This window comes from Cnephaeus nilssonii, assembly GCF_951640355.1.
Source record: "Cnephaeus nilssonii genome assembly, chromosome: 14".
In the NCBI taxonomy this organism is placed as follows: domain Eukaryota; kingdom Metazoa; phylum Chordata; class Mammalia; order Chiroptera; family Vespertilionidae; genus Cnephaeus; species Cnephaeus nilssonii.
The window spans coordinates 25,061,973-25,083,227 of NC_137085.1; the positions used below are offsets into that span (position 1 = coordinate 25,061,973).

At 37.2% G+C, this 21,255-nt stretch overlaps 1 protein-coding gene across 3 annotated transcripts in view; it reads right to left on the reverse strand.

The window, feature by feature from the left end:
• The window catches only part of INVS (inversin), a 152,513-nt gene that overhangs the window by 70,841 nt on the left and 60,417 nt on the right, over positions 1-21,255 (reverse strand). For all 3 annotated transcript variants that reach the window (XM_079791106.1, XM_079791105.1, XM_079791107.1), the window contains exons 4-10: positions 18,690-18,863; positions 15,037-15,204; positions 14,031-14,211; positions 11,200-11,309; positions 9,042-9,213; positions 2,529-2,684; positions 1,880-2,109 (exon numbers count right to left, since the gene is read on the reverse strand). In XM_079791106.1, the coding sequence (XP_079647232.1) occupies positions 1,880-2,109; positions 2,529-2,684; positions 9,042-9,213; positions 11,200-11,309; positions 14,031-14,211; positions 15,037-15,204; positions 18,690-18,863 (1,191 nt within the window). The remainder of the gene's footprint in view (positions 1-1,879; positions 2,110-2,528; positions 2,685-9,041; positions 9,214-11,199; positions 11,310-14,030; positions 14,212-15,036; positions 15,205-18,689; positions 18,864-21,255) is intronic.

Consider the following 21,255-nt stretch of genomic DNA (forward strand, 5'->3'; position numbering starts at 1 on the left):
CATAGTTAATTATACTAACTCAAAAAATAAATAATTCTCTCCTCAAATTGCTTAATTACAATAAGGAAACATATCAAGTGTACAGTGGAGAAAAGGATGGTATCATAACCAAGTGACCAAAATTATCACTCCATTTCGTGGCATCATTTAAGGAAGAAGTAAGACCAATCTTACACAAATTCATCAGGAGAATAAGAAAAGAGGTACTACTTCCTAACTCTTTTTATAAGGTCAGTGTAACCCTGCTACCGAAACCTGGAAGAAAAGTTATAGGTCAAACTCTCTCATGAACATAGATGCAAAAATCTCAAAATATTAGCAAATAAAATCCACTAATATATACATTTTAAAAATATATAAGTGGCGTTAGCATCTGAAAAAAACACAATGTAATCAATCAATGTAATTCACCTTATTAGCAGCAAAAAGGAGAGAAATAATACTATCATGTTGATAGATGCAGAAATAGCATGACAGAAATTAAACAGCTATTTGTGATTTTAAAAAGCTCTTAGTGACTAGAAATATAAGAGAACTTATAGAAATATCATATCCAATGGTAAAATATTTAAAGCTTTGTCCTTGAGAAACCAGAATGAGTTAAGAATGTCAACTATCACCAATTCCATTCAACATTATATTGGAGGTCCTAGGTAGTTCAATAATTTAAGACAAGAAGTGAAAGGTGTAAGGACTGAAAAGGAAGAAAGAAAAGTGTTATTACTCACATACAGCATGATTGTTATGTAGATAATCCAAAATAGTATACATAAAAACACTACATATAAAAATAGAACTGGAAAGTAGATTAATATAGTACTTATGTAAGAAACTGGCAACTTGTAAAAAAAATGTAAAAGGTATAGCAAATTATAAAAGATGTATTTCTAATAACTTAGGTATAAGGACCATGTTTATATATTTTCATTATGTTAATTTTATATAGTAGCAATCTTGATAAATATTTATTGAAGGAATTATTAGGACATACATATATTTTCTGACTTGGAAAACATAATATACTAGGATATTTAAGGAGTTAAAGTAGCAAAAAGTCAATATTGGCTAAATTGAAAGAAAGCAATATATTACTACACAGCTGGGGGAAGCATAGATTAACCCACATGCTTTAGAAATCAGTTTAACAGTATATATCAGAGCATAAGCATTCATATACCATTCATTCTTTGGTTCAATAATATCACTTAGGGGAAATTATTCCAAGGTAATAATATAAATAAATAAAGTTAAATGCACAAAGATGATTAATGAAACATGATCTGTAATAAAGAAAATGTGTCCAGCAATAGGAAGTTACTTATTTAATTCTAAAATCTGGGTAACAGGTTTGGACCCTGACTCCCTCCAACCTGCCACTGTAGTCACCTTAGGGTAATTATTTAGGCTCCATGAGCTTTAATTTCCTCATCTGTAAAATGGGGATAGTAATAGTAACTACTCAATAGAATTTATGTGAGGATTGAACTCTTAAAACTCTTAGAACTTTGGAATATTAAACATCCATGATTATGAAAAAGATTATAAACCAAATAAGAAAATATTGGTGATAATTTTAAGTGAACAAAACCAAATTGTAAAATCACATCATATATATTTATATACATACATATCCATATGCCATGTATATATATTTTACAAAGTTATAGAGGTATTCCCAGTATGACTTTGTTAAATTATATAGGTATATGGGCAAGGACTTGAAGAGAGCATAGGCAAATAAAAATCATTTTTAATTAACAGATTTGTGGGGGATCTTTTCATTTGGCAAACTGTCGTTTTACTTAATTTCAGTGAACAAAGAAAAAAATACTCTAAACACTTTGGAGCAGACAATATAGAAAAGACCCAGACTTTCTACCTCTTTGTCTTGAATATTAGGGTCTGCATTATTCTCCATGAGCACTGCCATGCAGTTGATGTATCCCCCATACGCAGCACACTGCAGAGGGGTTCTTCCTGCGTAATCTTGCACATTTGGATTGATCTTATTTTCTATCAATATCTGGCAAACATCGGCATTTCCTCCCAGCGCTGCCCAATGAAGAAGAGAATGTCCATCTTGGTCAACTAGATCTACCCTTGCTCCACCTGAAAAAGCAAGAATATAATGAAAATGACTATCAGAGAGAACAAACAGACCCTTACATGCTTTATGCTTAGCAAAATGCTTCCACATATATATTATCTACTTCAGATTTTTACAATAAGCCTATATACATTGGTCAGGTTTGTCATCATTTCCCTTTTACAGAAAATAAAACAGGATCAGGCATGTGAAGTAACTGCCAAAATCACACAACCAATAGGTGGAGGTAGGCCCTTGTGCTTCTTGATGCCAGGCGGGTGCTCTACCCTCTATCCTTCTACCCAGGCGGCTCTGCTATGTAAGGCTGTATAATTCAAATGGTGAATGCAAGAATTCCTACATTTTGAGAGTGACTTTTTTTTTTTTAAATTGTTGACACTATTACAGATGTCCCCATTTAGGAGCACTCTTAATAACTAACCTTTAATAAGGGTCTGAATCACATCTTTGTGTCCCATCTCACAGGCTCGGAAAAGTGGAGTATGTTTCATGACATCAGTAGCATCTACTTGAGCATTATTTTCCAATAATAGCTTCACGGTGCTGACATGGCCAGAAAGGGCAGCAGCATGTAAAGCTAAAAAGGGAGCAAGAGAAGGTGATAAACTCATTAATTTTTTATGTTTTTATTGATTTCAGATAGAAGGAGAGGGAGTTGGGGAGAAGAGAGATAGAAACATCAATGAGGAGAATCAGCGATAGGCTGCCTTCTGCACACCCCTTACTGGGGATCGAATCCACAACCTGGGCATGTGCCCTGACTGGGAATCGAACCCTGACCTTCTGGTTCAAGGGTGGACACTCAACCACTGGGCCACACCAGCTGGGCTGATGAACTCTTTAATAACAACTTTATCTTTTTATTATTCTAACTATGCATCTTTTCCTGTTTTGATTTCCCTATCATTTTGACTAAATGCAATCTGATCTTCAAGATTCTCCTTTTCACTTTTGTAGATTTCTATCTTCCTTTCTATTCATAGTATTATTCACACTTTTCCCTTTCTCATCTCACTATTTTCTTTTTTTTTCTTTTTTTTTTCTTTCCAATTTTTTTATTAAGGTATTATATGTGTACATATCTTACCATTGCCCCCCCTACCCCACTCCCATATATGCCCTCACCCCCCAGAGTTTTGCGTCCATTGGTTATGCTTATATGCATGCATACAAGTCCTTTGATTGATCTCTTATCTCCCCCACCTCTCCCTAACCTTCCCCCTGTAATTTGACAGTCTGTTTGATGCTTTACTGTCTCTGTATCTATCTTTTTGTTCAATTTTATAATGTTCTTTATTATCCATAAATGAGTGAGATCATGTGGTATTTCTCTTTCATTGACTGACTTATTTCACTTAACATAATGTTCTCCCATTCCATCCAGGTTGCTGCAAATGATGAGAATTCCTTCTTTTTTATGGCAGCATAGTATTCCATTGTGTAGATGTACCACAGTTTTCTGATCCAGTCATCTGCTGACGGGCACCTAGGCTGCTTCCAAATCTTAGCTATGGTGAATTGTGCTGCTATGAACATAGGGGTGCATATATCCTTTCTGATTGGTGTTTCTAGTTTCTTCGGATATATTCCCAGGAGTGGGATTACTGGGTCAAATGGGAGTTCCATTTTCAGTTTTTTGTCATCTCACTATTTTCTTCCTTTGCATCCTATTGGTCTGAAATTGTCCCTTCTTCTCTGTTACTAGTTTACAATCTTTTTCTCTTTTTGAGAGAATGAGAGATAAACAACAACAACGAAGATAAATAATTTAAATGATGCAGGCAATACTGCCCACTGACCCCTCAATAAGCATATGCCCGAGGGATGGTGGCAGGAGACATCAATCCTTCCTTCAGTGGTTACACGAGCTACTCCTGCGGCTGGTACCCACACGCTACTGAGAGCTCCCACATCTTACTGCATTGAGTGCCTTTTTCACACAACATGGCTCCAGAGGCACGTCAGCAGTCTCCTCAGGGCCCAGTTTAGGAAACAGCAATTCCTTTCAACATTGGAGAAAACACTAAGATGGAATGTGGTCTCTCTTCTGGTGCTTTTGGAAGAGGTTTCAAAGAGTGGCTGTGACTATATGTTACTCCACTTTAGTGCTTGTCTCATCCCATCACTCTTTAAATTCTATTGAAATTCACTCTATAAATTCTGCTGAATTCTAACTATCTAGAAGCCTGGGCCAATTCTAAGTGTTATGGCTCTATAGTACCTAGAACAAATAAACAAACAAACAGAACCCACTGGCCCTATGTACATAAACAAGAAAGTATTAGATAGTGATGAATGGTATAATTAAAGTAGGAAGTAACAAAACATATTTTGATTTTAGAGTGACTGGTGGTTAGGGAAAGCTTTGCTAAGGAACTGACATTTAAGCTGAGACCTGAATGAGAAATGTGGCGATCAGGAGAGAGAGTAACTTGGACAAAGGGAACAGTCAGTACAGGGACAGGAATGGGTGTGTTTAGGGAAGGCAAAGAAGCTGCAGCACAGCAGGTAGAAAAGGCCAGGCCATGAGTGGCCATGAAGGTCAGAGTGCTGGAAGACACTGAAGGGCTTTGGATAGGTGAGTGATATTGTCTGATTTATGGTTTAAACAGAAAACCTCTAGCTGTTCTGAGGAAAATGCATTGTAGTAGACTAGGATATAAGCAGGGAGATCAGTTAAAACTATTGCAGTAGACTGGGTGCAAAATGATAGCTCAAACTAGAGTGGCAGGAGTAGAGAAGGAGAGAAAGAAAAAGATTTAGAATATATTTTGGAGGGGGAGTCCACAGGACTTGACAGGATTTGAAATAGGATCTCTGTCCATATCATCTGGAAATCTGCATTTCAACCAATAGCCCTAGTAATTCTCATGCATACTTGAGTTTGAGAACTCTGACCTAAATGGATAAATGTTGGTGTGGCCTAGACAAGTTTCAGATGGGTGTGTGAGATTTCACATATCTGAAGTGACATGTGAAGTTCTGTCACTTCAGATATGTGAAGAGAGCACAGAGTGGATCATTCAGGTTGACAAATTTTAGCTCAGTATAAGGAAGGAAATTTTAAAAGAGTTAGGTTAAAAGTAAAGCACTGGGTTCCCTATATTGGAGCTGTTCAAACAGAGGCTGAAAGACAACTACTGAAGAATGGTGTCATGCAGATTAGAGCATGACTTACCTTGATACTCCAGTTATTTTCACATTTTAAGAGCATAAGAATGTTTTTTCCCCAAAATGAAATTTTATAAAACATTCAACATATTAAAAAAAATTAGAGTTGTTCTGCTGAAACAGGGGTAGAGGGTTATCCACTTAAGCATCCACACTCCCAGTTCACCTGTATAGAAGCCTGTTGTCCCAAAGAACATGGTTGAAAACTTGGGACTAGGATTAATTTTAAGGTACTTGCTAATTCTGAAATCCTATAATTCTGTGATATGGCATGAGGATGCAATAGATACTCTTCAGATAAACATCAATGTCAAATAAAAACACACACAGCACAAGTTAATTAAGTAAAAAAGATAGAACAAATGATTTTATTAAAGGAATTTCCCCATTTCTAAGTATTTGCATTTACTTTATTTTAAAATGACCTTAGACTTAAATATTGTTGCTTCCTCTTTGAAAAAGAGCCACAAGTTTACATAGAAGTGCTATTTTTTAAAAGTTAAATTTATGCTATGGAAAATTTAAACATATGCAAAAGTAAAGACAGTAAGCTCAATACAGCCATCACCCGGCATCGGCAATTATCAGCACATGGCTTACTGTGCTCCCTCTAACTGCCATCAATCCCCCTCACTTCTGACTGCTTTCATTGAAATTTTAGAATCACATCCTTCCGTTTGTAAATATTTTATTTATTTATTTATCTAAAAAAATATTTATATTGATTTCAGAGAGGAAGGGAGAGAAAGAGAAAGAAAAAGAGAGAGAGAGAGGGAGAGACATCAATGATGAGAATCATTGATCACCCCCTACTGGGGATTGAGCCCAGCATCCAGGCATGTGCCCTTGACAGGAATCAAACCCGGGATCCTTCAGTCCGCAAACTGACACTCTATCCACTGAGCCAAATCGGCTAGGGCCATTTATAAATATTTTAGTAAGTGTATCTGCAAGACTTGTGCTTTTTAGAAACACAACCACTATATTAGTCAGGGTCCATTTAGGAGACACACACCACACTAGACATTTTAACAGAGATAATGCAATATAAAGAATTGTTAGCAATGTATTGAAGAATGGCAAAAGCCAAAAGGGAAGGCTAAGGTATCAAAGGTAGTAAATGCAGAAAACAGCTATAAATTCTAGGACTGCGGGAACAAAAACAAGAGGAAGGGATTATTAAAACTTATCTGTAATACTATCAGCAATAAAAAATACATTTAAAAATGAAAAAAAAGAAAGAAAAAGATTTTGCATTCTACTTTGGCCCAATATCATTGTACATTCTCCACTTGTAAGAGGGAAAAAATTAAAAAGATTTTCAGCTTAGAAGAGGAGCCCTGAAGAACCGAAACTCAGACCTCTGGTGCTGATGTCTGAGGAGGGCGCTGAGGGTGCTCGGAGGTGAGTGATGGAAAACTGCAAGGTGAAATTAACATTGCCATTGGAATGAAATACCACTGCTGTGTTGAAGAAGACTTACTACAGTGATGTCCACAGGAGCAGTAAACTAAAACAAGAACAGCAAGCAAACAGGAAGATGCAATCCCCTGCTGCTCACTCAGCTTCCAGTCTCCCTCTACTGCCCCCTATGGGTTGATTCTAACAGGGCCCTGGTGGCAAAGGTGAAATGCAGATCCCCAGCCCCAGCATTCCAAAGAAAGGTTAGTCCCGTTACCATACCTAAAAAAATTAACAAAACTTCTGTAATATCAAATATTCAGACAGTGTTCATATTATCCTGATGGCTTTACCATTTTTTATCCTTTATTTATTCGAATCAAGATCCAAATAATGTCTATATATTGTGGTTGATAAGAACGCCTTTTTTAAAAAAGCAAATTTGAATCTACTGATTATTATTATTTTGTTGCTTTTATATTTTTATCCTTTTTATTATAGTTTAGAACTCTTTTTCTCAAGGGGGAAGATAAAACAACCCTATAGAGGAATGATGGAGAGGAAGTACTTTCACAGACAAGAAATGTCAGGAAGCATCTCTGACATATAATAAAACCCTAGGGAGAAAGAGCCCAGGGAACTATGAAGCTGAGAAGAATTTATGTATGAACTCCAACCATGGTGCACATCAGAAAGACACGTTTGGTCAGAAGGATGCAAGGACTCTCACCTACACTTTATTAAAATACATAAAAAGTTAAACTAAAAGTAAGGCTAGTGATAAAGTGAAAGACTGCATTCTAATGGAAGTCAGACAGAAAATTAAATGTTCAAACCATTTATAAACTCAGTGTCCTATGTATCTGCACTATACCTCTTAAGAAGTGTAAGGTTGCCCAGCTGGGTGGCTCAGTCGGTTGGAGCATCATCCTGTAAACCAAAAAGGCTGTGGGTTCGAGCCCCAGTCCGGCACATAGGAGAGGCAACCGACTGATGTTTCCCGCTCTCTCTCTTGTTCTCACTCAATAATAAAAATTAAAAAACAAACAAACATATCCTCAGGTGAGGATTTAATATTTAAAAAAGAAGAAGCTTAAGGTCTACTGTGAGACTTTATTAAGAAATAATTTTGAAATTTAAGCCTTTATCAAACTCTATATTACCTAAAAACTCTTTAAAAATAATGTAGAGGGTGTGGTGGTATAGTTATAGGAAGAAATTATTATTAGGTGTAGCTACTTCCCTCTCCACTCTCCCACCAGTGCTGAATCAATGTTTTTGATGGCAAAGAAAGATCTTAATCAGGATAATACATAGATGCAAATGGCTCTGGTATGTTTCTACAAATAAGAGAACATAACACCGAGAAGCCCATAGCTGAGTGTTTATTCTATTCCGTGTTATTGTGCTGTTGTGTGATTTTTCTTTTTTGACTTGCAATTAGGATGTAGTACACAAGAAAGAGACCTCCAGCTGACAGTGAACGCTAAAAACCTTGTACCTTTCTTTTTTTTTTATACAGCTTTTTAAAAATATATATATATATTTTATTGAGTTTTTACAGAGAGGAAGGGAGAGGGACAGAGAGTCAGAAACATCGATGAGAGAGAAACATCGATCAGCTGCTTCCTGCACACCCCCTACTGGGGATGTGCCTGCAACGAAGGCACATGCCCTTGACCGGAATCGAACCTGGGACCCCTCAGTCCACAGGCTGACACTCTATCCACTGAGCCAAACTGGCCAGGGCAACCTTGTACCTTTCTTATTAACCAGCACACAGTTAAAGGACTCTCTTATTAGAGAAAGAGATTGAAGGAAGCATCTAAGAGCTTTTGATGCAAAGCTGACTTGAAGCTTCTAGAGTCATGGGAGGCTATCTTTAAAATGGCAGGATGAGGTCATGCTAAATCTGAGAAAAGAGCACATTAAATGAGACTGGTGAGACTATCCTTATATGGTGAGAATATACTTAGATGTGTGCATTCCTTAAAATAACTCTACATTTTTGAAAATACAATTAATAACTACTTAATATGCATAGTTTTAAAGTATGGGTTTATGCTTTTTTACACTAAGATAATCAGGTGAGTTCCCATAATCATGTGTAAGGAGCAACCAAGGTTTTAAATCAAATGCCACCATTCACCTGGTAGAAACACAGGCTAATTTTGGCCATAATACTTGGAGGAAGTAGGCCTTTGAGTGATCTCCTGGCAACCTAAACTGAAAAAGCAAAGATGAAAGTCAAATAATATTATATTAGGAACAATGGTTTTAAGGTTCTGTTGTACGTTTTATAGCATCACTTACATTTTGGAGCCTGAATAAAAGAAAATCAATTATGTTTTCCAGTTCTTACCTGTACCTCCATATTTGTCTGCCATGTTGATATCAATGTCAGATTTTAAACTCAGCATAGTCCTAAGGACATCATCACTGCCTTTCCCAGCCGCCCACATAAAGGATGTTCTTCCTTCGAGGTCTGAGTCATCTTTTACTGAAGGATGTTTTAAAAAGACCTTAACTGTTTCCTGTAAGAAAACTTCGTTTAAAATTTTGAGACAAGAGAGCAGTATTTTTTATGGTAACAAAGCAACTGTTATATGTGACTTCTACTAAGAAGCAAAGTATTTTTCCCTACTTTTGAATCAAATGAAATGATTGTAGGGTTTTTTTGGTTATTGTTACTGTTTTTCAAAAAGAAATAAAGCCTCAAAAAAGAAAGATAGAAAGAAAGAAAGGCTGAAAGAAAGAAAGAAAGGAAGAAAGAAAGAAAGAAAGAAAGAAAGAAAGAAAGAAAGAAAGAAAGAAAGAAAGGCAGAAAGAAAGAAAGCCTCTTATAAATTAACAAAGTTCAAGAAAATCAATGGGCTTAACATTAAGCTTAGAATTTTGCATAATTATTAAAAAATAATCTCTGGGATTGGCAGATTATCCCAAATAAGTATTTCTTTGAATGAACATCCATAATGTTCTACAATTTTTCTTAGTCCCATTAGCATAGTTACTTAATTACTGGTATCTGTACATACGTTAAATTTGTAGTCTAGACTTGGGTTCAAGATCTTGGGCAAGTCATTTAATCTCTTGGAACCTTGGTTTCTTCATCTGTAAATAGGGCTAACATGTTCTATCTCATAGTCTTGTGTTGAAACATGGATTGAGTTCTGATTTTTATAGATTGACAAGACTAGGCCAACTTATTTTCTTATCTATTTTTTTCTTATCTATTTTAATAAGAAAGATATCCTCTTCAAAATTTACTTTGTATTTTTTCTGAGATCTTGGAAGATAAAAGAAGATAATGGTTAGCCAAAACTCTAGGTGATAAATAAAATAAATTTTTATGAATGTCCGCAAGAAAGGACTATAGCTATAGTTCTGTGAGTACCAGAGAGAAAGAAGGGTGGAAATACGATTTTGGCAATCTGAGTACTCAATGTATTCAATGGTGCAGTTGGGGAGGTCAGGAAGATAGAAGCATACTATGCTGATGATGGCATTCTTATAATTTAATGAAACCAAGGGTTTCACTATGCATACCATGTAGAAGGCATCAAAATCAACCGTGACTGCTTTAATGCTCGCTTCTTGGGTTCTTGGTGGCCATTCATGCTCAAGGAGCTGAAGCAGCCTAGACACTATCATGTTCTGGTTGGATTGAGTGACAAAATGGATGAGAAAGTGCTTTGTAAATTATAAAAGGTGGTCAGTGAAGAGCTTTAAATATTATTCAGTATCTTTGGAAATATCAATAATTCATATGATTGCTTTCTCAAGTATATAAAGGACACAATTATCAGTACTAGTAATAATAAGAAGGCATTCCATTTTTTGAGTACTTGATCAATGCCAAACTACAGTAAGCACATGTCATAAATTTTCCCTAATCCTTACAACAATCCTGAAAGAAAAGGTATAATTATTATCGTTTACATATGAAGAAACTAAGACTCAAGGAGGTTAAGAAATTTGTGCCAAGTCGCACGGCTAGCAAATACCACAGTCAGGAGTGAGCCAAAATTTATCTAGTTCCAAAGCTTTGCCACAGTGCCTTCAGAACAACTGTAGATTGCTGAACACTAAGTTTTCCTCAGTGCCATAAAAGTAACAAAAAGATGAAGTATACTTACAGTAAAGCAAATGTTACACTGAGCAGTTAAAATAAAAACTGCATAAAACTTCATACGTAACAATTTTATAAAAGCTCAGACTATCTTTTGCACTACAGAGTTAACAATATGGACAACTGTTGAAAGATAACTACTGTACAAACACCCACATATAATAAGCACATGTAAAATGGTGAAATTTGAATGAGATCAGTGGGTTGTATCCATGTCAATTTCCTGTTTATGAGACTGCATTACATTTTTGAAAGTGTTACCATTGAGGTAGATGGGGTGAAGGGAACACTGGACCTTGCTGTTTCATTTCTTACAACTGCCTATGAATTTATAATCATATAAAAATTAAAATTTAATTAAGAAAAAAGAAAATTGTCATGTTTTACTTACAGCAAAGTTACTCTGAGCTGCATAGTGCAAAGGTGTTGCTCCTTGGCTGTCGGATGGGATGGTTCCAGACTTATTTCTTTCTAAAAGGAGATGGACAATCTGTGCATGGCCTGAAAGCAGACACAACAAGGTAGCGATCACATACAGAGGGCATTAATTAACTTATAATCTATTTAAAGGAAAGGGGTAAGAAAAATCACTAGCACGTACATATAACATTCAAATGGTTTCCGAGGAGCAGCCCTCAGTGCAGCCTCTTCTAACTTCTCATTAAAATACTATGATAATGTAGGACAAAGGCAAAAACTACCACACTAAAAACGTAAATCTTCAGTCAGGAAGGAAATGACATTAATGACTATTTCCAGATTAAGAAAAAAGAATGTTAGGGTATCAGCTCATTGCATTCCCTGGCTTCACTTTAGAAACTGCCCATAGGAAAGGTGGAAGCTACACTAGAAACTAGAAGCCAGCCCCACTGGGCCATCAGTGCCCCTGGTCTCCGGGTTCCAGTGCACAACCAATCTGAACTGCACAGCTGTTCTCTCCTACTGTCTGGGAGCACAAACTGTAATACAATCTCCTGTGATCTCTGAGGCCTCCTACCCACCCCCAATCTTTTAACATCTAAGCAATGATTTCAAATCCCCCAAAACAAGTGGGCAGGAATGAGAAGGTGGTTGGTGGTACAGAAAATATTCTACAATGCATTCTGGAGGATGTGGTCTCCACAAGTGAAGAACTGTAGAAAGAATCAAAGAATGAACACACCTGCTAGTAGTGTATCTAGGAAACCTGAATTTCATAAATCCTCTTTCTCCAGCATACTGAAGAACCAGACAGCGAAGCAGACGCCACATTAGCAGGGCAAGGACACGCTGCACGAAAGCCAGGCAGGAGGAAGGACTTTCGTGAGCACTGTGCTCATCGCCCTGCTCTCCAGCTATGGTTGGAGATGGACTGCTCCAGCACACAAACAGACAAAGCAGGATCAAAGGCAATCTATGCCACGTGGTCAACTGAAACACATCCTATCTTGTTTGAAGGATAAAACACCATCAGAAAGATGAAGCGCATACCTCAGAAAGTGATCTAGAGAAGATCCAGAGGAAAATTTCAGGAAACTGCTTGGCATCTTCGACAAAGAGTACAAAGAGATCGCCTCTATGAAACAAAACAGAATATCCTAAGAAGAAAATGGACTGGAATGAAAAGGTAATAGAAGGGAGTAAAAAGGGAAATAGACAGAGATAAAATGAAATGTGAATGAGAGAAGGAAATCCAACTATAATCTGTAAGAGGCAGAAAACAAGCAGAATTTATGGAACAAAAAGTCAATTTAATGACACGGAGACAAGTTTGTGAAGTCCTCCCAGAATGCAGAAGAAAAGGAAAAAGGGATGAAACTGTACATTGAAATAAGCCCTAAATAAATAACTTAAAAAAATAAGACCACAATAATAACTGGGGGAAAACCTCAGGTTATATTAACAAATACCAAAAGAGTGGTAAAAGTGTGCTAAGTTCCTTGTTTTATTTATTTATTTTTATTATTATTATTTTTTAATATATTTTATTGATTTTTTAACAGAGAGGAAGGGAGAGGGATAGAGAGCCAGAAACATCGATGAGAGAGAAACATCAATCAGCTGCCTCCTGCACACCCCCCACTGGGGATGTGCCCGCTACCAAGGTACATGCCCTCGACCGGAATCGAACCTGGGACCCCCCAGTCCGCAGGCGGACGCTCGATCCACCGAGCCAAACCGGTTAGGGCAAGTTCCTTGTTTTAAATAGGTTGGAATCAACATATACAATTATGCTCTTGACTTTGACTGAGGCTTAAAGTTTTTGACCAATTTAAAGGTAACCACTTATAAAACTTAAATAGGCTCCTGAAACATTAGGCAATTCAAAACCAAATAACAACAAACCTAATCCACACACCAAAAGGCAGAAAAACAACAACAGAAAAACAAAAGAAAATTTAAAACAAAAACACCAATAATACTCAAAGAGCAGAATAGCAGAAAAAATAGCAAATAATATATAAGAATAACTATGTAAAACTCCTGCACTAAAAGAGAAAGACTCTCAGATTGCCCCCCAAATCAGACACATATATGTACTCTCTCATCTAAAGAAAGCGATCCCTAAAAAGGTTAAGTAAAAGGCATATCAGGAAAATATAAAGAAAAAAATCAAATATGATTGTATTAGCACAAACAAACTTAAAGCTCTCCTCCCCCAAAATAAAGGCATTGAATGTGAAAAGAGGATTATTTTACATTGGTATTTGTCAATAAATGTGCACTACTTTTATGATAAAAACTAGAGACCTGGTACACAAATTCGTGCATGGGTGGGGTTCTTCAGCCTGGCCAGTGATCTGGCTGATTGGGGCTGATCGTGCCAGCCAGCCAGGGCGAGGGACCTCAGGAGGTTGGCCAGCAGTGGGAGGTTGGCTGTGGGAGCGCACTGACCAACAGGGGGCAGCTCCTGCATTGAGCGTCTGCCTCCTGGTGGTCAGTGCACATCATAGCAACTGGTCGACTGGTCGTTCGGTCGACTGGTCATAACAGTCACTTAGGCTTTTATATATATATATAGATTAAAAGACATGATGTCGAAATGAAAACTAATATATGACAGAATACATATTATTAAAATTAAAGCATAAATAGAGGGATTTAGGTGTAAAATAGTGTCACATAATTAGAAATGTAAATACTGGTAATTAAATGGAAGATGGGAGTTAGGAAAAGAGAAGGCATAAAAAAAAAAGTGTCCTATATTCACACTGTTGATCTTCTGATTCATATTCAACTCACCTAGTAGAGCTGCCCAGTGAAGTGGAGTTCGAAACAAGTTATCATAAGATGTTATATTGCAGCTTTCATATGAGGTCAAGACATCAACCACTGTCATGTTCCCATCAGCAACTGCAAAGTGAAGAGGTGTTCGCCCCTCATAGTCTTGCCAGTTCAATAAAGACTCCGTTGGAGCAGCATCCTATTTTTAAGGAACCAGAGACTTCAGACACATATATCCTCAATAAAACACATTTGACATAAGTATTAACTGAGCAGTTTTCTAAACCTTATGTTCTCTCTCAGCATAGTAAAGTGATACAATTTTATTTTAATATTTACCATAAAAAGTATAGAAAAGATATAATAAATACCATACCCTGACTATCTAGATTGAATAGGTTTAATGTTTTGTGCTTGTGTATCTGTTATGGACTGAGCTAAAGCTGTATGTTTTGTTCTTTGCTCCCTATGTATACATCCATAAACAATACATAAATTTTGTATGTGTGTTTTTTAAATATTTACACTTATGCACTATACACTGCATATCCTTTGGCAATTTTTCTTTCAACACTATATTTTGGGGTATCTATGTTGATACTAGTTAATCTTTAAGCCACAATGTAGTTACCCATTCTCCTACTGAAGGATACTTAGGTTATTTACATTTTTCCACTATTAACAATAATGCTGCAATGAACACACTTCCTTTACATGTCCCCTTGTAGCACATACATGAGATTTTTCTCTAGACTAAAAACCTAGAGGGGGAATTACTGGGTTGAAGGATATCTATATCTTCAACTAGGAATTGTTAAGCTGTTCTTCAAATGGTTGTTCCAATGAACACATCCATGACAATGTGTAAAAGTTTTTATTTCCCCAAATGCTGGCACAAATTAACCATTTAGTATTATCAAGTTTACTACACTTTCCCCTTATAGGTATGAAAGGCATTTCACTGTTGTTTTAATTTATAGTTTTTGGAAAGGCCATCCGGGGCTAGCAGCACCATGGTACTCACCAGAATGCATCGCACTGTATGCACAGCGCTTGGATCTTTGTGGTTGGCTGCCCAGTGAAGCGGGATCTTGCCTTCAACATCGGGAATCCCAATGTTGGAATCATGCTTGATAAGCAGCTTCACGTGCTCAGGGTTGTTGTAGTAGGCACTCCAATGCAGAGCTGTTTGCTGCAAAATGGAGATTCTTAAAGTAGTAACAACAGTAACAATAACATGACCCGTTGTTCCCAGGCTTTTACTGTGTAACAGGCACTGTTGTATGAGTTTTATGTATTTTATCTCATGTAGTTGTCATGACAATTTGGGGAGAAAGTACCCTTGAATTTTCACATGATTGATAAGGAAACTGAGCACAAGGAGGGTAAGTATTCTGCTCAAGGACATAAAGGTAGTAAGTGACCAAACTGAGATTTTAACCCGGGCAGTCTGCCTCCACATCTGCTGTCTTTTCCATGGCAGGCATTTAGGTAATCAGAAACTAAGGAATGATAATACTGAGAAAGAGAAAAGCAGCCCAATAATTTATGAATAATTATCAACAAAGTGATGATCTTCATATTGTATCAAGCAACTTAATAATTTGATACAATGTTTTGAATTTTATTATCTATTAAAAATGATCCATGCATAGGAAATCGTAGATCTGGAATTATTTTCTTGTATCAAAGAATAAATTTAGCTATAATTTTACATGATAAATTGTTAGACCTACTTACTGTTGAAAGATACATTTGGAAAATACAGCAAGATTTGCTTTATTTGAGATAAAAGTTAAAAATGAACAGCCTGAATGGGTTGACATTACTTTAAGATCTCTTCTTCATTCCCATCAATATACCATAGTAAGACTGCTTTCTCTGCCAAGAGATTTATTAAGGAGACACAAGTAGCACTGTCATCAAGCCAATCTAGAATAAGGTCATCTAACAGCAGGAACCAAGCTCATTTGTCACAATAAACACTTTATATATACACTAGTGGCCTGGTGCACAGATCGTGCATCGATGGGGTCCCTTGGCTTGTCCTGCACCCTCTCGCAATCCGGGACCCCTCGGGGCTGGTCAGGGCCAGCCGGGGAGGGACCGTGGTAGGGCTCCAGGGTGTCTGGCCCATCTCGCCCAGTCCCCATTGGCCAGACCCCAGCAGCAAGCTAACCTACTAGTCTGAGCGTCTGCCCCCTGGTGGTCAGTGTGCGTCATAGTGACTGGTCGACACTTAGCATATTAGGCTTTTGTTATATAGGATGGTATTCATTCAGAGTGTACCTATAGGCATTTAATGTAAAGAGTCACTATTTAACTTACTACCTTTTATTTAGTAATAACTGCAGAACAAAAAAAGTCACAAATACAATAGCAATGAATTGCCTATAACAGTGGTCGGCAAACTGCGTCTTGCGAGCCGCAAGCCGCGGTTTGCTGCTCTGTTGACTAATGAGTTTGCCGACCACTGGCCTATAACTACATTTTCAGTAAACAACATGTGCAGTTTCTGTAATTCTTTTCTTTTCCCATGTAATGTTAGTTCTGAATGTATTTATTGAAATGTAATATTATGTCTGTTGAATCTAAGAGTAAAAAATTTGGGGTTACATTTTTTCTATTTTTGCTTTTATTTTTCTAGTAATTATTTTTTACTCTGGTAAAATATATACATAACATAAAGTTTACTATTTTAACAGTTTTTAAGTGTACAGTTCAGTGGCATTAAGCACATTCAAATTGTTATGCAACCATCAGACCATACATCTGAAATATTTTTCCACTTCCCAAACTGAAACTGCATACCCATTTAACAATGACTACCAATTGCCACCTCCTCCCAGGCCTTGGCAACCACTGTTCTACTTTCTGTCTCTATGAATTTAACTATTCTAGGTACCTCATAAGCGGAATCATACAGTATTTGTCCTTTCGTGTCTGACATTTCACTTAGCCTAATGTCTTCAAAGTTCATCAATGTTGTAGCATGTGTCAAAATTTAATTCCTTTTTAAGTCTGAATAATATCCCACTGAATGTATACACTGCCTTTTGTTTATCCAGCCATCTGCTGTCAATGAACATTTGAGTTGTTTCCATTTTTTTGGCTATTCTGAATAATGTTTCTTTGAATGTGGATGCACAAATATCTGTTCTAGTTCCTGATTTCAATTCTTTTGGATGTACACTCAGAAAGAGTATTACTAGGTCATATGTTAATTCTATGTTTACTTTTTTAGGAACTGCCATATTGTTTTCCACAGTGGCTGTACCAATTTACATTCCTATCAGCATTGCTCAAGGGCTCAAATTTCTCTGTAGTCTCACCAACACTTATTTTTGTTTGTACGTAATAACTGCATCCTAAAGGGTATGAAGTGCTATCTTATTGTGGTTTTGATTTGATTTTCCTTTAAAAATAGTGATGCTGAGCATTTTTTCATGTGCTTGTTGGCCATTTGTATATCTTCTTTGGAGAAATGTCTATTCAAGTTCTAGGCCTATTTTTAATTGGTTCTTTTGTTGTTGTGCAGTTATATTGTATGTCATAAAATTATTGCTCTGTGACAGATTGGAAATGAAAGAAACTGATCCTTCCCCTCAGATACTTTGAGAATCACTGCTCTAGGCGTTTGTCTCGCTTTCTTCTCTGTGCCTGCCTGGACTGTGCAGTTCCATTTTCCATCTGTCTCACTGGATAACCTCCCATCCCTGTTCCATACAGAATCATATACAAATATTGGAAGAGAGTAGAAAGTTTCTAGAATATTTGGGGAAGACATTATAAAGCCCAAAGAAATTTGTAGCTTCTTAAGTGACTAGTGTTCTTTGTGGATTTATCAAAGTGCTTTTTTTTCAGTAAAATATCAGCACTGTGGAGATGCTGTGAGTTAGGAATAATATTAGTTTACAGTATGCTGTAAAACAAAGTTGATTACAGAACTCTGGATTACGTGAGCGACTACTAAACAAAATCTGAAAACTACACAAAGAACACTATGAGAGTGAACGGATTATTGAATATAAACATTGTGGATGTAATCATAAGAGTTTTAATTACATGGGAGTGTTACAGTTAGCAAGACGCTATAATTAAGTGCCTGGTTGAAACAAAGAGGATTATTGCACTTGTCTAACTAAAGACCACATTTTTCCCCTGTAAAAAACGATCAGAGCAATAACCAATCGATTACAACAATGACCAATGTGTACAAGATGTTAAAATTCAAAAGCAGGGAAGATAGTGAATCCTAGCAACAAATGCCAGGGTGGCTGCTAGAACCAAAAGGGAATAACTATGCACTCAGTACACTTCCCCAGGCATCGGCCATCACAAATCTAACCACCATGGTCGCTATCACAACCAGCTGTTCAATAAGGGGTTTCTGTTTGAATTCTAATCCCACCACTTGGATCTTGGGCAGAATTTTAATCTTCTTGAGCTTGTTTCTCCATCTGTATAAAGGAGATGGTACTATCTACTACACATAGTTGCGAGGAGGATAAAACGACAGACTTTAAGTGAAATACTTTATTAGGGCATGTGGGGACTTGGAATTCTTCTAGCATGTGTATGAGTGGTAATTCCTGCCTTCTTCCTTGAGGTTTCATATTATAAAAGGAAGCACTTGCTTCCTGCTCTTATTTGTCTTTTATTTTGGCGCTCCATTACCTTGTTTTTATCCTGTGTATCCACCTCTCCTGGCGCCATAAACTTCAGCAGAAGCGCTAAACACTTGGGGCTCTTGTGTCGGGTGGTCAAGTGCAGAGGAGTCATCTCTTCTAGATCCTTCTGCATCCAATTCGCTCTACGTGTGAGTAAGAGTTTCATGAAACGATAATTTCCCTAAATAAAAAATGAGAGATGGTAAGAGGAAATTTAGTTTGGGGCCATATTTTTATTGATTTCAGAGAGGAAGGGAGAGGGAGAGAGAGATAGAAACATCAATGATGAGAGAGAATCATTGATCGGCTGCCTCCTGCACACCCCACAATGGGGATGATACCTGCAACCCGGGCATGTGCCCAGACCAGGAATCAAATTGTGACCTCCTGGTTCATAGGTCGATGCTAAACCACTGAACCACGTCAGATGGGCAAATTTTTTTTAAATTTTAAAGTGTTTCAAGTATTTTAATTATTCTGCTGCAGTAATAACATTCAGAGTAATAAGAGGAAAAATACTTAAAATTCTACTACTCTTTCAATTGTTTTATTTTTTCATGTTTCCTTCCAGCCCCTTTCCATATGCATCTAGTTGACATAGTTCTGGCCAATATTTCATTGTATAAAAGCAACATATTTTATTTAACCATCCTAATATTATTTCCAATGTTTTCTTTATAGAAGAAATCAGGGTTTTTTTCTTAAAATTTTTCATAAGAATAAATGATCAGGAACCAATTTACTGGGTCAAAGGAGTTTGTACATTTTGTGTGTTTTGGTGTATTCTCCAAATTGCTATATAGTAGCAGCAATAAGTATATTATCTTTACCACATTCTGACCAATATAGCACATATTATTTATATTCAAAATATGGTAACTTTGTAAAATAAGCAGAGATTTTAAACCTCAATTTACAGGTGAGATTCAAAGGGGTTAAGTGTGATGTTCACAGACATCTGGTTGATAAGGAGGAGGTGGCTGGTTTTCTGGAAGATAGATATTTACAGGTACAACTAAAATAGAAGCACCTTGTTCAAACCTTGGGTCCCTGACTCATGTCACCTAAACACCAACTCAGAAGTCATTGCAGGGCATCCATCTGAGGCAATTCTCTCCACATCAGTTAAACCTACAATTTGATAGAATCAACTCATCTGGAAAAAGAAACAAGGGTAGAGCAACACACTGGAGGGGATCCTCGTCAATCATTATAGAATAGTACCTCCTTATCCTCAGTTTCATTTTCTGTGGTTTCTGTAACTGCAGTCCAAAATATTAAATGAAAAACCACAGAAATAAACAATTTGTAAGTTCTAAATTGTGTGTAGTTCTGAGTAATGTGATAAAATCTTGTGCCATCCAGCTCTGTCCTGCCTGGGATTAGAATCATCGCTTTATACAGTGAGTCAAGAATAACCCCTTTCGCCCTGGCCGGTTTGGCTCAGTGGATAGAGCATTGGCCTGCGGACTGAAGGGTCCCGGGTTCGATTCCGGTCAAGGACATGTGCCTTGTTTGCGGGCACATCCCCAGTGGGGGATGTGCAGGAGGCAGCTGTTTGATGTTTCTCTCTCATCAATGTTTCTAGCTCTCTGTCCCTCTCCCTTCCTCTCTGTGAAAAATCAATAAAATATATTTAAAAAAAAAAGAATAACCCCTTTGTTTGGTGTATTCATGCCACATACCCTACCGCCCTTAGTAGCCATCTTGGTTATCAGAGAGAGAGAGAGAGAGAGACCACATTCACATAACTCTTATTACAGTACATTGCTATAATTGTTCTATTCTATGAATAGTTATTGCTATTCTCTTAATGTGCCTAATTTATATATTAAAATTTATCAGAGGTATGTATGTATAGGAAAAAACATAACATACAGGGTTCAGTGCTAATCTCAGTTTCAGGCATTCACCCGGGGTCTTGGAATGCATTCCCCACAAATAAGGGGGTACTGTTGTATAGAAGAATATGTCTGTGTAATATGGGAACCTTGAAACAAACAAACCAAAAGAACCCTACAAAAAATAGTTCCTTTGAGGTTTTTCCGAAGACGCTTAGCACCACAAATATTTCAAAGTCAACGTGACCCAACTGTATTGCATGACCAGGGTCTCTGCCTACTTCATGGCTCTTTACCTCTCCCAATCAAAGTTAAAGCACAGTGGGCAGGGTTATTTGTCCTTTTCACTTTCTGAGATCCTCTCCACCTTTAACCTTAACGGAAATCTGGCCGTTTAGGATCATAATACATTGATGTTCTACTATGAGGGGTTATCAGTATAAGTAAGGAAGACATTTGTTAATTAAGCATCCCCCCTCCCCGCCCCAGGTGAAGACTGTGAGGCTCTAGGGTGAAGGAGACCAGTTAGAGCAACAATGAGGTGCAGAAGAATGAATGAGAGTTGCCTGCTTGTCCAAAGGGCAGAGACAGGATTCAACCCAGCTCAAGAATTGGGGCAGCATAAGCCAGTCGGAAAAAGACAAGTATCACATTATCTCACTCATGTGGAATCTAATGAACAAAATAAACTGATGAACAAAATAAATCCAGAGACATAGAAGCATGGAACAG